The sequence below is a fragment of the Ictalurus furcatus genome, chromosome 2 (genome assembly GCF_023375685.1).
Source record: "Ictalurus furcatus strain D&B chromosome 2, Billie_1.0, whole genome shotgun sequence".
Taxonomy (NCBI): Eukaryota; Metazoa; Chordata; class Actinopteri; order Siluriformes; family Ictaluridae; genus Ictalurus; species Ictalurus furcatus.
The window spans coordinates 33,498,932-33,513,970 of NC_071256.1; the positions used below are offsets into that span (position 1 = coordinate 33,498,932).

At 40.0% G+C, this 15,039-nt stretch overlaps 1 protein-coding gene across 1 annotated transcript; it reads right to left on the bottom strand.

Annotated features, from left to right (window-relative positions):
- Positions 1-205: 205 nt before the first annotated feature.
- mapk3 (mitogen-activated protein kinase 3) lies at positions 206-14,695 on the bottom strand. Its single transcript, XM_053615912.1, has 9 exons — positions 13,980-14,695; positions 12,340-12,522; positions 11,814-12,003; positions 10,063-10,179; positions 9,820-9,934; positions 8,033-8,164; positions 5,010-5,119; positions 4,407-4,537; positions 206-2,863 (listed from the first exon to the last, which is right to left on the bottom strand). Exons 1-8 carry the CDS (start codon positions 14,201-14,203, stop codon positions 4,418-4,420), a joined length of 1,191 nt encoding a protein of 396 aa, XP_053471887.1. The 5' UTR covers positions 14,204-14,695; the 3' UTR covers positions 206-2,863; positions 4,407-4,417.
- Between the last annotated feature and the right edge of the window lie 344 nt (positions 14,696-15,039).

Consider the following 15,039-nt stretch of genomic DNA (forward strand, 5'->3'; position numbering starts at 1 on the left):
TTCCTGTTTAATATATGGATACATTCTTGCATTATGTTAAGAACATTAACTTTGTTTAAACACTTTCTAAAGCATCCAAAATCAATTGTGTCATGATACGAGCGGCGGAAAAACGGGTAGAGACTGACGTCTTCAGCAATACCGATGAAAACATTCGAAAGAAGAAGGAAGAAAAAAAAAAAAACCACACACAACACGTCACAAATTACAGTATCAGGAATTTTATTTAATATATGTATATAAGTCTGTTTCTTTGTTAATTGTTTAATTCATAATACCCATAAGCATGTACATACACTAAAACCATCCATGGTTCATATCTCTTGACAAATCTACTCATAGCTTTACATCATCTTTTAAAATAAATTCTTAAAAGATTCAGGGGGGAAAAATAGATTTCCGAAAGAAAGCGTGACGACACACCCAATTAATTCACAAACACAAAGAGAGAAAGAAAGAAAGAAAGAAAGAAAAAAAAAAAGACAACGTTTTACATCCCTTTTTTTTCAGTTCTTAAAAAAGACTCAATAGAACAGCAATAATTATAAGAACAGCCATTAAAAGGACATTATTAAATCTGCCTCGTTTGTAGGTCTCAAATCATATACTGTTTGTGTGAGTGATGGATATCTGTAGATGTGCGCTGTGTGATTGTTCAGTCCTTATGGTCCCGTTTGTAAATAAAGCGATACATCGACAACACCGCGGCATAACAAGTTTTTCCTTGGTAATGATTTGTTCCCCTCGGCTCAGTGAGCGGCATGGAGTCACTCGCAGCGAGAGGACGCGGAGGAAAAAGCAGCTCAAAGCTGAAAGACGGACAGACAGACAGACATGCAGACACAGACATGGGGATGCAGCCCGACCATCTGTGTCTTCCTGTCCCACAATGCACCAGCAAAGCAAGAGAAAACGCATCGAGTGCCATAGAGGAGAAAAAGAAAGCGAGACCCAAATAGAGCGAGTACTACAGGAGTTATGTAACGTCTCCATCGATCAAAACGGTTCTATAAAGAGAAGACAGGAAAGAGGACAGAGCAAAACTGCACTAGTTAAAAAAAAATAAAAATAAAAAAATGTAAAAAAAAAAAAAAAAAGGAAGGAAGAAGAAATAAAACATAAGCATTTGGTCGTGAGACACAAAGTGCAGGTGCACAACTTGAAGAACGTCATTCGACCGATGTACGAAACGTGCTGTAGGGTGCACTTTTGTCCCCCCCCCAACACACACACAAAAATATCAACAACATTAACACCGGTGTAGAAATCAAGCCCGGCTTTTATTCAAAAGACGAACACACCCCACTATTTAAAAACTTCACCATTCCCACTATCTAGAGCTAGCTTTCCTCATCGGCGACCGGACAAAAAGCGTAGATCTGCGTGGTTACAGGCGTTTTAGTCAGTTGCAGGAAACAAACGAGGCAATAACACTTCTTCGAAACGAGCAGGAAAATAGGAAACGCTACCTGTGATTTGGTGCATGCAAAGTCAGCCAGTCACAGACTACATTATCACAAGATCAGCCAATCACAGGCGAGAGAGGCTTTGAGGTCAGCAAGCCCCGTGGGAAAAAAAGCCCTTTTTGAAGAAGAAATCGTGACATCACCGGGGGGGGGGGGGGGGGGGGGGGGGGGGGGGGGGGAGTGTGTGCTATGGCTCTGAAAGCGTTCGGCTTGGCTATGCCTCCTCAACTGGCGACGTGTGAGGAGAAAGAATGTGAAGGAATGCTGCAGGTGTTGGAGGAAAGCGGTGTCAGGGGATCAGCGGTTAAAAAGCGGGGATAAAATATGCTTCTTCGAAGAGAGAGCGGGGAAAGAAAGAAAAAAGAAAAAAAAAAAAAAAAAGGAGTCTTAGGCAAAACAACTGGGAGAAAATCTACACACTAAAGGAACATTGAAGAAATGAAGCCTCAATGTGTACAGCATGATTGCAGCGGTAAAAATGAACCAATTAAGAGCAAATAGAGACACTGACAGAGAAAAAGAAAGGGATGTGGGGATGATATTTGAGTTTGATGATACTGATGGCTTCATTTTCCAAGAGCACTGACGAGAGCGTTTCAAAAGAAGAAAAAAAGAAATAAAGAAAGAAAAAAACCCCACCAATGGAATCGGATATGGTACAGTAAGTAAAGCAAGATTCAGTTCTGTACATCATCATCCTGTATATTTTCCTTTTTTTTTTAAATCTGCATTGGCTTTCACAATCTGGAGCAACTAAAGCTCACCAGGAAAACTAACCAGGCTTCTTCCCACATGTATTTTGTTTAAAAAAAACAAACAAACAAAAAAAAAAAAATCTAACAAATACTCAAATATAAACTCTCCACATACAAAACACGTTTTTGCAAAGGATCATAACATTCAAATTACAGTGTACAAACGGATCTCGGACATACAATACTCAGAGAGAATGCAAAAAAACGTCCAAATTACATATACATATACGTACACTCCCAGCCGGAGCCCGTAGTAATGATATGCTCTCTCTCTCTCTCCATTCTTTCTCCATTTAATGGCATAAACAGCCCGATAACAGGAATGAGATGAGAGAGGGAGAGAGAGAGTGAGCGCAAAGAAGAGAAAAAGTGTGAGAAGATAAGCAGGAAGGGGGAAAGAGTAGGGGCTGTATGCAGCATGGAGCGACACGGTGGATACAGCTGCCCACGTTCGATGGCATTAACAAAGCGGGGTTAGAAACCCAAACAGAGCCTCCAGGCGAGAGAGAAAGAAAAGAAACGCTCAAGTTTTCCATGTACATTTTTTTTTTTTGGATACCATGTGTGTGTACATCTTTTGTAGCTTGTTTGGAGTTATCTTGTTCTTAAGCTTTAGCGTGGCTTGGTCGCTCTCCTGGGGTGCTAAATAGGGGGGAAATAAAAAAAAAAAATGAAGGACAAACAAACTAGTTAGAACATATTCACAGACTGAGCAATTTCATGTTTACAGTTGTTATGCTGGGTTTTGTGACTTTCTAAGAAGTAGATTTAAACAGATGGATTAAATCATGGCTTTTATGCTGCCTTTATGCATCAAGATAGAACAATGCAAACTGGAGGATTCATGTTTATGCATCAAATTGAGCAGTGATGGAAATTTGGGCCATCAACCATGGCAGTAAACCAGAAAACTGCGAAAATAAATAAGTAAGTAAGTAAGTAAGTAAGTAAATAAATAAATAAAAGCCCGGCAGACCGGTCGATCAAAAGTTAAATCTTTCAAGTATGAAATGTACAAGCGACTAATAAAAGACTCATTATCAGTAAAAACCTTAACCTATTGTACTATAAGAAATAATTCAAGGTGGTTCTCATTTGTTTAGCAAGAGGACATCATGGACTATGTTTACATGCTCGTCAATATTCTAATTAGTACTGCGTCATCTAAACGCCGCAATCTGATTGCCGATTCAGATTAAGACGATATTCTGATTCCCACCCCTGGAATAGGCCTGTTTTAATCGGAAATGTGTTGCATGTAAACACCTTATTCAGAAAATCCACTGGAAGGAGATTATATGCACACGCTCAGTCCAAAAGGAATTGAGAGTACTAAGAGATGCTTAGCTGTAGGCTAGGTATTTAGGAATGGCAACTCACAATTATAAACATTCCAACACCTGTACGCATATAAACATCGCATTCGGAATATGGCTGCGACCCGAATATAGCCCTTAATTGAAATTTGGTGTGCATGTAAACACTCACTGAGTCACTTTGGCCTAGTTTGTTGGCCTAGAATTTTTTCCTTGCAGCTTGCAATATTATAGGTGCAACATGTGAAGCTTTCACCATGGCAACAATTACACAGCTGCAGGCTGGCATCAAAGTGTTTACACTGGTTCTGTAACGAAGCACAGTGACTTATTATCATTATTGCCCCCCCTACAGTTTACACATAAAACACAGCATTTGTGTCATTCATGGTTTTTTTCCTGGGGGTGGGGGGGGTGCTAGAAAAAAAAAAAAAGAGACAAGCTACAAAATTACCAACATAACTGCAGATCAATTCTTTTATTTAATCACTTTGGACAGTAGAGGACATGGCACCTTGAATCAGAGACCATTTTTACACGCTATTACTATTTAGGAATTAAAAAAAAAAAAATTAATTATTATTATTATTATTTTTTAATTATAACCAAACTCAAGCTAAGCTTACTGAGCATCTGCACTTTGTTATTTTAAGGAAAATATATATTCTGTAAAATTCAATACAAAATTTTAATATCAAATCAAACGCATCTGATCCAAATTTAAAAAGTATGAAAAGACCCCACAATTGCCTAAACATGTCAGAAAACTGTACTGATATATAATTCAATTATATCAATACTACATCAATCACAGTGACCAGCCCTACTTTGAATCATTAAAAACTAGCTGTTTTTAATTTCAACTTTACCTTGCTGCCCTTCAGGAGCCTTGGTAGTTGGCCTGGAATCGTGCCGTTTCCTCAAAGATGAGTTCCTTCAGCTTCTCCTTAGGAAGGTCATCTAGCTCCATGTTAAAGGTGAAGGGCTCCTCAGCCACCGGCTACATGCAAACACACAAAACGTGAAAATCACCACAAACATTATTCAAACACGCCGAGTTCATGGTATAATGAAGCCTGTTTAACCAGGATTTCACGATTGCAGAAATGAAGGCAAGGTCAAGCAAACTCTGAAATATTCGCAGGAGCCTGAAATTTTTCAAAATTACTGCAGAGTTCCTGCAGTTTTGGGCCGAGTGTGTGAGGTAAAAGCATGGGGATGTGTTGACTAGGAGAGGGAGGCTCGCTAATATTTCTTCACCAGAATTGCAATTCACCCTTTCAGGCAGCAGAGGGCTCTAAACATTACAAAACCACACCTTTAAAGTACTTTGCTCGATGGTATACATTCCCGAATTCATTTTCCGCGACAGCAGTCACCTCATAGCTTTAATAGCGCAAATGCAACAAGCAAGAGAGTTACCGAGCGAAAGACACGGGGGGTACGTGCAGCACAGGAGAGATCGAGAGTACCTCATCAGTGGGGTCATAGTACTGCTCCAGGTAAGTGTGCGCCAGTGCTTCTTCCACTGTTATACGCTTGATGGGGTTAAACGTCAACATGCGATCCAACAAATCCAGAGCTAAACAGAGGACAGACAACAAAGATAGGTTTTTAACATCAACACACAGAGTCGGGGTTTATATTATGAAAATACACACTTTGACTGTAGTGTTTGGTGATGTAAACATATACACACACACACACCATCATCATAATAATAAGCATCATCATATAAACTAAATATTCATATTTGTACATGTTTGCTTACCTCCCAATTCTGATATAAATAAACCAGGATCCACCATTAAACCTTTATGCAATGTGCAGTGCTAATATATCTGCACACTACGTTCACCATTCGTTTGCAGCCACATCCAGCTCACACTCCTACGCACGCCCACACACAAGCCAACCAGATAATGAACAAAAGACCACTCTAAGACCTAGAATGTTAATCTTAATTACCATTCAAACTCTCCAAAGACCTTTACACACAATAATGGCAGAAGTGTGTGTGTATATATATATATATATATATATATATATATATATATATATATATATATATATAAATAAAACACACTCTCTGCAAAGTGTCCAAATAGCACTCATGAAGGGAGAAAGGGAACGAGCTTTCAGTACTGCTCCACCTCGAATATTAAAGCTCTCTTTTACATTAGTGTGAGCACTGCTGACGTAACTATAAAGCTAGTCATATTGTAAGCATTCTTAAAGACAATACCATGATTCACCAAGACTTATATATATATATATATATATATATATATATATATATATATATATATATATATATATATATATAAAAAATGCAGAATGCATTCTGCACTATTCAGAATGTTGCCATGATACTACCATCGTAACTGAATGCCTTACGTTACAGAAAACCTGTTTGTACATGCTGCACCATGCAACCTGTGCAACAAAATCATGTTGGTAAGAAGAGAAATGGCTCAGTTCCTAATCTCCCTGTCCATCAAAATACAAACATTTTAAAGCAACACAATTTTAAACTATTAAATGGCAACAATGACAATCATTGTAACAGTAACAATTATTATTATTGCTGTTAATAATAATCGACCTGCCAAACTATAAGACGAATATACACTCACTGAGTACTTTATTAGGAACGCCTGTATGCCTACCAATTCGTGCCGTTATCTAAATCGTCTGGCCGCATTGCAATGCATAAAATCATGCAGATACGGTCAGCAGCTTCGGGTAATGTTCACATCAACCATCAAAATGGGGAAAAAATATGATCTCAGTGATTCTGACCATGGCATTATTGTTGGTGCCAGACAGGCTGGAATTTCTATAACTGCTGATCTCCTGATCTCAGCTAATCTCAAAATTTACTCAGAATGGTGCAATAAAGAAAAAAAAAAATACCCAGACAGCAGCAGTTCTGAGGACAGAAACGCCCTGTTGATGAGAGAAGGCAACGGAGAATGGCCAGACTGGTTCAGAAAGGCAGACAGTAACTCAGATAACCACTCTATACAATTGTGGTGAGCAGAAAACCATCTCACAATGCACAATGTGGTGAACCTTGAGGCGCATGGGTTACGAGAGCAGAAGACCACATCGGGTTCCACTCCTGTCAGCCAAGAACTGAGCCAAAAACTGAGGCTGCATTTGGCGCCAACAGCATGAATCCACGGACCTCATCAACCTGCCTTGTGTCAACAGTCCAGCCGGTGTAATGGTGTGGGGAACGTGTTCTTGGCACAGTTTCGGCCTGTTAATACAACAATCAATCATGGCTCGATTGCCACGGCCTATTTGAGTCCTGTTGCTGACCATATGCATTCCTTCATGGCCACACTTTATCCATCTAACAGTTACTTCCAGCATGATAATGCACCATATCACAAAGAAAAAGCCATCTCAAACTGGTTTCATGGACATGACGATGAGTGTTCTTCAGTGGACTCCCCAGTCACCAGATCTGAATCCATTAGAGCACCTTCGGGATGTGGTAGAACGGAGATTCGCAGCATGAAAGTGAAAAATCTGCAGGAGTTGCGTGATGCAATCATGTCAACATGGACCAGAATCTCAAAGGAATGTTTCCAATATCTTGTGGAATCCATGACGAATTGAGGCTGTTTTGAGAGCAAAGGGAGGCCCTACCCAGTATTAGTATAGTGTTCCTAAGTGCTCAGGGAGTGTATTTTACAGCAAATATCGCAGACTGGTGCAAACAATAATAACTGCAGGAAAGGGATTAAAAATAAATAAATAAATAAATAAATAAAAATCCCATGCACGCACACCTATTGTAGCTCTGCTGCTCAAACTGAAGAACAAAGCAAACAAACAGCAGTTTTAATCACTTTCTAATCATCATTAGCATTAAAATCTGCCTTTTGGGGGGGGGGGGGGGTTCAATTGTTCATCCTTTTTTTTCTATTTCAGCTGAAAAAGTGCCCTTTTTGATACACTTCCTGTCTAATGTTAGCAAAGTCAAACATACACTGATGGATTACGCATCACGTTAATGACCACAAAACATTCTCCATTTATACCGACAGAAAGCAAAAGCAGAGTCAGCGCACCTTTCAAGCAAGAGTTCAGACAAGGGCACCAGATAAAAGATTGCTAATGTGATCTGGGGAAAATGGTTTAAAACACCTGCGCAAATGTCAAGCATTCTAGATTTACACGTTTATTGGATAACTTAAAATTTTTTTAAATAAAAATACATTTAAAAAAAAAAAAAAAAACAGTACTTTTGATGCATTTTCACAGGATAAGAAAGCTTAGGGGCTGTTTGCTGAAATCATAAACTCAACCCATACACAATGCCCTCTATGATTGTAAAAACAATGTAGATTTTGCCATGTGTTAAAAAAAACTATTATTATTACTATTATATTCCATTATACAGTGACGGGTCTGGATTTAGATTAGAAAACCATTTGACTATTCTCAGTATGTGCATGCGAGTGTGTGTTTGTGTGTATACCTTTGCTGTCCGCCTTGGGGAAGAGCTTGTTCCAGGGAATTTTGGGCTTCTGTGGGAGAGACTGCAAGTAGTTCCTGGCTTTCATGTTGATTATACAGTTTAGATCTTCCTGAGAAGGAGAGCCAAGGATACCTAGAAAACCACATGCACATGTTCACGGTATGTCATTTTTAAGCTGGTTTATTTAAGGGTCATTATACACCACTGGGGTCGAAGTCAAACAGCTCATAGTTTAAACCATAAGTGTTTAAACAATGAGATGTATGACGTTAGTGCAAGTCAGTTACACGGGGTTCTTGCAGTTTTCCAAAACTTTCAAATTTTATTCATCTATTTATTTATTTATTTTTTAAACAAACATTACATTTTTTACAGGTCTGGAAAAGAATGTCCTTATATTACACACACTTTTCCAGACATGAACAAGAACACTGAACTAAAGAACATGCTTCCTTTTCGTTTAAAAAAAGTTTTCACACCCCAGCTTCTGAACTAACCTAACATGCAATGTATAGAACAAAATCATGGCAAATCCCCCCCAAAAAAAAACGCAGTAAAAAAACCAAAGATACAGACATTGATAGATTACAAATGGATAAAAATCAAAGTGTTAAGTTTAGCATAAGCTGTAAACATATACCCTAAACAGAGCATTTCTCAGATTGCAATACCAGCCACTAAAACGTTGTTCTCTTTTATAAAGTGTTGGAAACCACAAGCCTGTCTGAGGTTATCTAACAACGCTATGTGGTTTGTATGCAGTTTGCACAAAGTTAACATGCAATCAATACATTCCATTACTCTAGCTGTGTTAGCCTTGTAACCCCAGTGCGAAGCTAACGCAACAAAACCTGAAAATGTCTCGGCTGGCCGATTATATTTGAGGTAAATGGAAAACAATTTTCCGTCTGTCTTCAAAAGCAAAAAAGCCGCAAACCGACAGCAGCTGTGCTTGCTTTACAGTCGAGGGTTTGGGTGCCGTATACGGTTGAGTGAAAAAGTTTGCATACCCTTAATGCAAAATAGGCCAAATTTAATTTACAGCAATAAGACATTTAGCGTGTGAGCTTCAAAAGTAACTGAACAGTTAAATAGCAACGTATGTTATTATATAAATAGTGAAAAAAGCAATGCTAAGAGAAATAACCTCAGTTCAAAAGTCTGACATTTTATCTCCCTAAATGCTGAATATTCTCCAATAACTTGCACATACAACACACAGATTTTGGCCTCAAATATACACTTATACAGCTTTTGCATTCTTTCATTTGTAATATTAGTCGCCCCTACATTCTTCCTGACATACGTGTTTCTGAACTCTGTCAGGTTGAGTGACAGCCCTTCTTCAGATCAGGTCCAGAGACCAAGGCAATGATGATGTGTGCTCCTTCTCCCTGATCCTGACACTCTTCTACTGCTGTGGCTCCTCTCGCCCTGGTTCGATCCTGATGCTCTATTTCAGCTTGAAGCTTTCTGCATCACTCACCTTCTGCTGTTTTGGATGGTCTCACATGGATACCCTAAAGATTTGCACTTCCTCAAAGCATTTTATACCCATATACAAGTCTTACTCTTGCTACAGTGGATGATCTCACCTTGATACCTTCCAAATACCTCACCTTTGTACCTACCTAAACCTACATCTGGGTTTCTGTCAAGTTGTGATGTCTTTTGTATAAAATTGTTTTGGATTGTTGTGTTGTTCAACACACACACAGAGAATTCATGGGGGATGCAAACTTTTGTTCAGACAGCAAGGACAGAAACGTGCAATCATCCTGCCTTACCAAGTATATGATTAAGTTGGTCCAGATAGTGCTTTCCTGGGAAAATGGGCCGATTGGACAACATCTCAGCCAGGATGCAACCCACTGACCAGATATCAATGGACTTTGTGTAGCCCTGACACACAGAAAACGAGAGAGCGCAAGATTTAAAAAACAAAAACAAAAGAAACCCCCCCCCCCCACACTAATTCATATTGTTACCTATACACATGGAGATGTGTGCAGGAGTCTAATCATACACACCTTGGAATTGAGCATGATCTCTGGAGCACGGTACCAGCGAGTGGCCACATACTCTGTGAGGAATCCAGTGTGGTCATGCTCTGGGTCGGCTATCCGTGCCAACCCAAAGTCACAGATCTGGGAACACAGACATAATAATACAATACAATACAATACAATCTCACGTGAACTAAATCTGGCCTAAGAAGTCCAGGCTGTAATACAAACACATGGCCAAATACAAAATATAAAAACGTCTCGATATAAAAGAAGGCATCTAAACTATGGTGAAACACTGTGGGAGAATCAAGTAACAGAACACTGAAGGGCGGAGAAATCACCAGGTCCGGTTCCTGGAACAAGCGGTTATTTGGAGACCTAATCAAACGAAGCTGTTATATAACTGTTCTGCGTACTGCACGCACTAACCTCAAGGGTAAATATATTGAATGAAAATAAAGGAACTAGACAGATTCATTGGTCAGTGATGTTTTTTTTTTGGTTGCTACATTATTAATGCACTCAACTCACCACATGTTACATGATGTTATCTACCAAATTTGAGCATTATCAGGTAAGGTTTCCAGGCAACCAAAACACAGGACTGGGCAGCACATTGGAGCTTTTACTTGCCCAGTGGGCTAGCTAAATACATTTCAGTCTGTACAGGATGTCGCAGAGGTTGTTTTTTTTTGGTGATTGTTGCGGCCAAACATGCTTGATTTGGCTGCGGTTTTTTCTCTCTCCAAAATTTGTGATGCAATTTGCGGAGTTTTTTGTGCTTTTTTTGAGGAAAACTATTTGAATTGGCAAGCTTGAAATTGTAACTGCTGTCGTTCGCAGTGATGTTAAATGAGACCTTTCAGCAGGGCTCATGTTCAACACACACAAATCGAAGAGGGCTTTGACTGAATGAGTGTTGTGATGTCACATGACACATCTTGGCCCAAATCTGTGGTAATTTAAAAAAAGAAAAAAATGCTTGATTTTTGCTTGATTGCATGAGCAGTGGTAGTTGTTAAATACGTTGGGCTACTGATCAGAAGGTTGCGAGTTCAAACCAACAGAGCACAGCAAAGCTGCCACTGTTGGACCCTTGAGCAAGGCCCTTAACCCTCAACTGCTCAGATGTTTAAATGAAATAAATGTAAGTTGCTCTGGATAAGGGAATCTAGCAAATGCCATAAATGTAAATCTTTCGTTCATTTCTGCGATCGAAAAATCCTGGAGGGACTGATATTTATGGTTTGCCCACACCTGATATGTCTTGCTTAATGTAGGGATTGGGGATTTGGTGATGGGACTTGAACTCCCATCAGTAAATCAAAGCCTTAACCAATGAGCCACTCCCAGATTATAGCTCCCAGTTCGTCTCTTGTGGGTGTGGCCTATACAGTATTTTATAAGTTCTAATATGAAATGAGAGGAGCTGCTGTATAATTGCGTACATGTTACATAATACCATTGTAATTTTAATACTGAAATAAAGCAATAAGGTTACTTTAGATGCAACGTAACATGCCCAGGCTCGAAAACCTGAATGCTCATGCAAAAGAGGGAGCTTTCTGAATTGATGGGCAAGTAGAGATGCCCTCTTGTCCTGATTGGTAAGATTATGTTAGTACACATTATTTGTTTTGGTTTTTTTCTCTCCTCCTATTTACAAAGACCACAGAGACCATAGTTAGTCATCTAAATGTACACCATGGACATCTATGCAAATATATATATTTTTTAAAGTAAGATAATACTCTTCATGGACTGCCTCTGACCTTGAGGTCACAGGTGGTGTTGATGAGCAGGTTGGAGGGCTTTAGGTCTCTGTGGAGGACATTGGCAGAGTGAATGTACTTCAGCCCACGCAGGATCTGGTACAGAAAGTAGCAGATGTGATCGTTGCTGAGCTGTTGGGTCTTCAGCAACTTGTACAGGTCTGTCTCCATCAGGTCCTGGACGATGTAGCTGCGGGCCGTCAAGGAATTAATCGACTTTACAGCGGCTCACGGGGATAATCCCAGAGCGAAGCCAGACACACATACGCCTAATTACTATTTTAAAAGAGTGTTCAAGTGCTAGTTGGGATTTGGACGGGAACACAAATGATACGGAACGAGAGAACGCAAGGCAATTATTTTTCATTTCGGACCATGCCGAAGAGCCGCATGAATCTACCACACAACTCTCTAGAGCACAACCCTCAGGCCTCAATGCTCTTTAGGACAATGGCTGGAAACCTGATTCCTCATCGCAGCGCTGCCTGGCTCGCCAGGCGTGGCCGACTGCTTGGCTTAAGGATACACATCGCGCATGTAGTCAATGCGGCGCGCTCTCAGGATGTCGTTGATGCCAATGATGTTCTCGTGGCGGAAGCGCAGCAAGATCTTGATCTCTCTCAGCGTGCGCTGGCAGTACGTCTGGTGCTCGAATGGGCTGATCTTCTTAATGGCCACTCGGAGCTTGTTCACGTTGTCAAAAGCAGAGCTAAAGGCAGCCGTGATGGTGGGCAGAAAGAGAGAGTTCATTCAATCAAACGGGCGAGAAAGGTCGCACAAATGCATCCAATCGTTTTTATGTTTTTCAAAGCAACTACAAATATACACTAGAGGGGGGAAAAAACACTGTAGTTTATACAATCCTCCCATCTAACTGTTTTGATTTTATTACACAACAGCAAACACATTAATAACTTAGCTTTGTGAGATTATTTAAAAAAAAAAAAAATTTATCAAATAACCCATCATTCAAAACAGCAGATTTATTAACAATATGTTAACTATAAAATTATTGTAGATGTTGGACTACATTCCAAATATATATATATTTTAAAACAAGCAATAAAACCAAAAGGAAGACATTTCAAAAAGCAAGATCATCCACATTATTTACAAAAGTAGGGACTAACATATCTTAGACATCAGGCTCAAATTCTCCAGCTAACCGGGAACTCTGTAAAGTTAGCCCAGTATCTTTCTCTCATGATCAGACCACAACACCAGCTAATTATTCATCAACCCGAGAGCTCCAAATACCATGACAATTATATAAACGGCATGAATTTGGCACACGAAATCGTCTAATAAAAAGAAGTTAATTCAAAAATTCAGTTTAAAATAGTAACTTGGACGTTTTAATTGTTTGGGGTTTTTTTTTCTTTTTCTAAATAAAAAAACAGCATCAATGCCATTACAACCACGCCTATGCTATACTACAGCCTCGACATAATGACATGTCAAAGAGCTACATGCTAATGTATTAGCATGCAGTTTTGGCTTCCTGTGTCTACGCTTGGTTAGCTAACTAGCTAAATATCTGCAATCTTAAGCAACAGCAAACAAACAAAAATAAATCCTTAAAAACGAAGCAACTGTGTTACATGTTGTTGATTTAAAAACATGTTTTATTTGTGAAACGGTTTGAAACTAGCGTTAACGAGCAGCCAGGTAAGCTTTAGTTCAGCTAATCTACAGAATAAACAGCTAGATGCGGTGTATTCGAGTAAACTGTTGTTAACTGAGTGAATATTAAAATGACATTTCGTTCGCTTTATTATTATTATATATTTTTGTTTAATTATTAAGGATCCCCCCCCAGCTGCTTTATTTGGACTGGCTAAACGTTTTGTGCTACACGCAGCGAGCGAACTTGTTGAGCCGCCCAAATTCTGCTGCATTGTAAAATAAACGACTTTTTATTTTTTCTCCCTCGAGCTTGTAATGTCGCTTTGCTTTAGTTTACACGGGAGAATTGAACGGGCGACGTCGCGTTTATTATCCTTATTCACTTCAAATAAACACCAGCGTATTTTTCCTACAACATTTGTAGCACGCTAGCGAAGGGAAGCTAGCTCGACAACTGGTTCGCATACCGAGCTCGGCTATGTGTTGTGTTGTTGTATGATTTAAAAAAATAAATAAATAACTTTATAATTCCCCTCTTACCAGACCATCCCATAGGCCCCCTCCCCAATATACTGGAGGTCGGTGTAGCGCGGGCCCACGTCGAAATTTTGTCCCTTCACCGACTCCAGGCCGGGTTTGGATCCCGCGGCTCCAGTGGCTCCACCAGGCGCGGCTGTTCCTCCAGCAGCGGCGGCGCTGCTGTTCGAGCCCGCGGCTCCTGTTGCAGCCGCCACCGCTGCTGCGCTGTTGCCCGACTCCGCCATCGTTCCGCTCGGTTCCGGCGCTCGGTCGTGGAGGGGGGCCTTCAACCGATTTCAGCTTAACGACAGCGTCGTTTATTTCCGTGAACGATCGCCGCTTCTTTAGACGTCGCACTAGAACTGACAGTCGAACAGTAGTCGATAAAGCGCCACCCCTTCGCTTCGATGAAGTCTACACGAGTGCGTGCGTGTGTGTGAGTGTGAACGCGGATACCCCCCACCGCTGTACTACAGTGTGTACCGCGTGCACGCGAGCTTGAGAACGCGGGGACGCGCGTCGTAAAAATTTTTTACCTCACAGCGAGTTGCCATACTGCGCATGCGCGGCACAAACCGTGCAGGGCTTGGCAGGGCGCTTGGGTCGACTGCAGGGAAGTGATTTGTTGATTATAGGGTTGTCACGATACCATGAACATGTCTTACGGTACTATACCGGCTGAAGTATCATGATACCACGCAGTATTGTGCTAATTCATCATTCAAGTCTACAGAATGAACCAAATGTACAGAAATACATAGATATAAATGAAAACAGACAAACTGAATTTACCTCTGAATATTTTATTAATTGGAATGAATAGTTGGCTGTTGAAAAAAAAAACTCAAGAAAAAATATACAATTGGCAAACAACTAATTCAATGTGCTGCATAGTTCATGTATTGTTCACCAGAGCAATGACATCATGCAAATGGAAATTGCCCTCAGAGAACTAAGAATGAACACAACCTTAGGAATAAATAACTGAATTTGGAAGTGAACTCCAAGCAAATCATAAAATTTGAAACAATCAAACACTATCAACATAATTGTATTATTTACGCACAGCGGTTAGCATAAT

What these genes read in the sequence shown, in the direction of transcription:
- mapk3 (XM_053615912.1), bottom strand. Translation starts at nt 14,203, where the DNA reads ATGGCGGAGTCGGGCAACAGCGCAGCAGCGGTGGCGGCTGCAACAGGA. An exon ending in GGGGCCTATGGGATGGTCTG is followed by an intron (nt 12,523 to 13,979) that starts GTAAGAGGGGAA and finishes GGCTGCCTTTAG; the next exon opens with CTCTGCTTTTGACAACGTGA. An exon ending in ACTATGACCCCACTGATGAG is followed by an intron (nt 4,538 to 5,009) that starts GTACTCTCGATC and finishes GTTTGCATGTAG; the next exon opens with CCGGTGGCTGAGGAGCCCTT.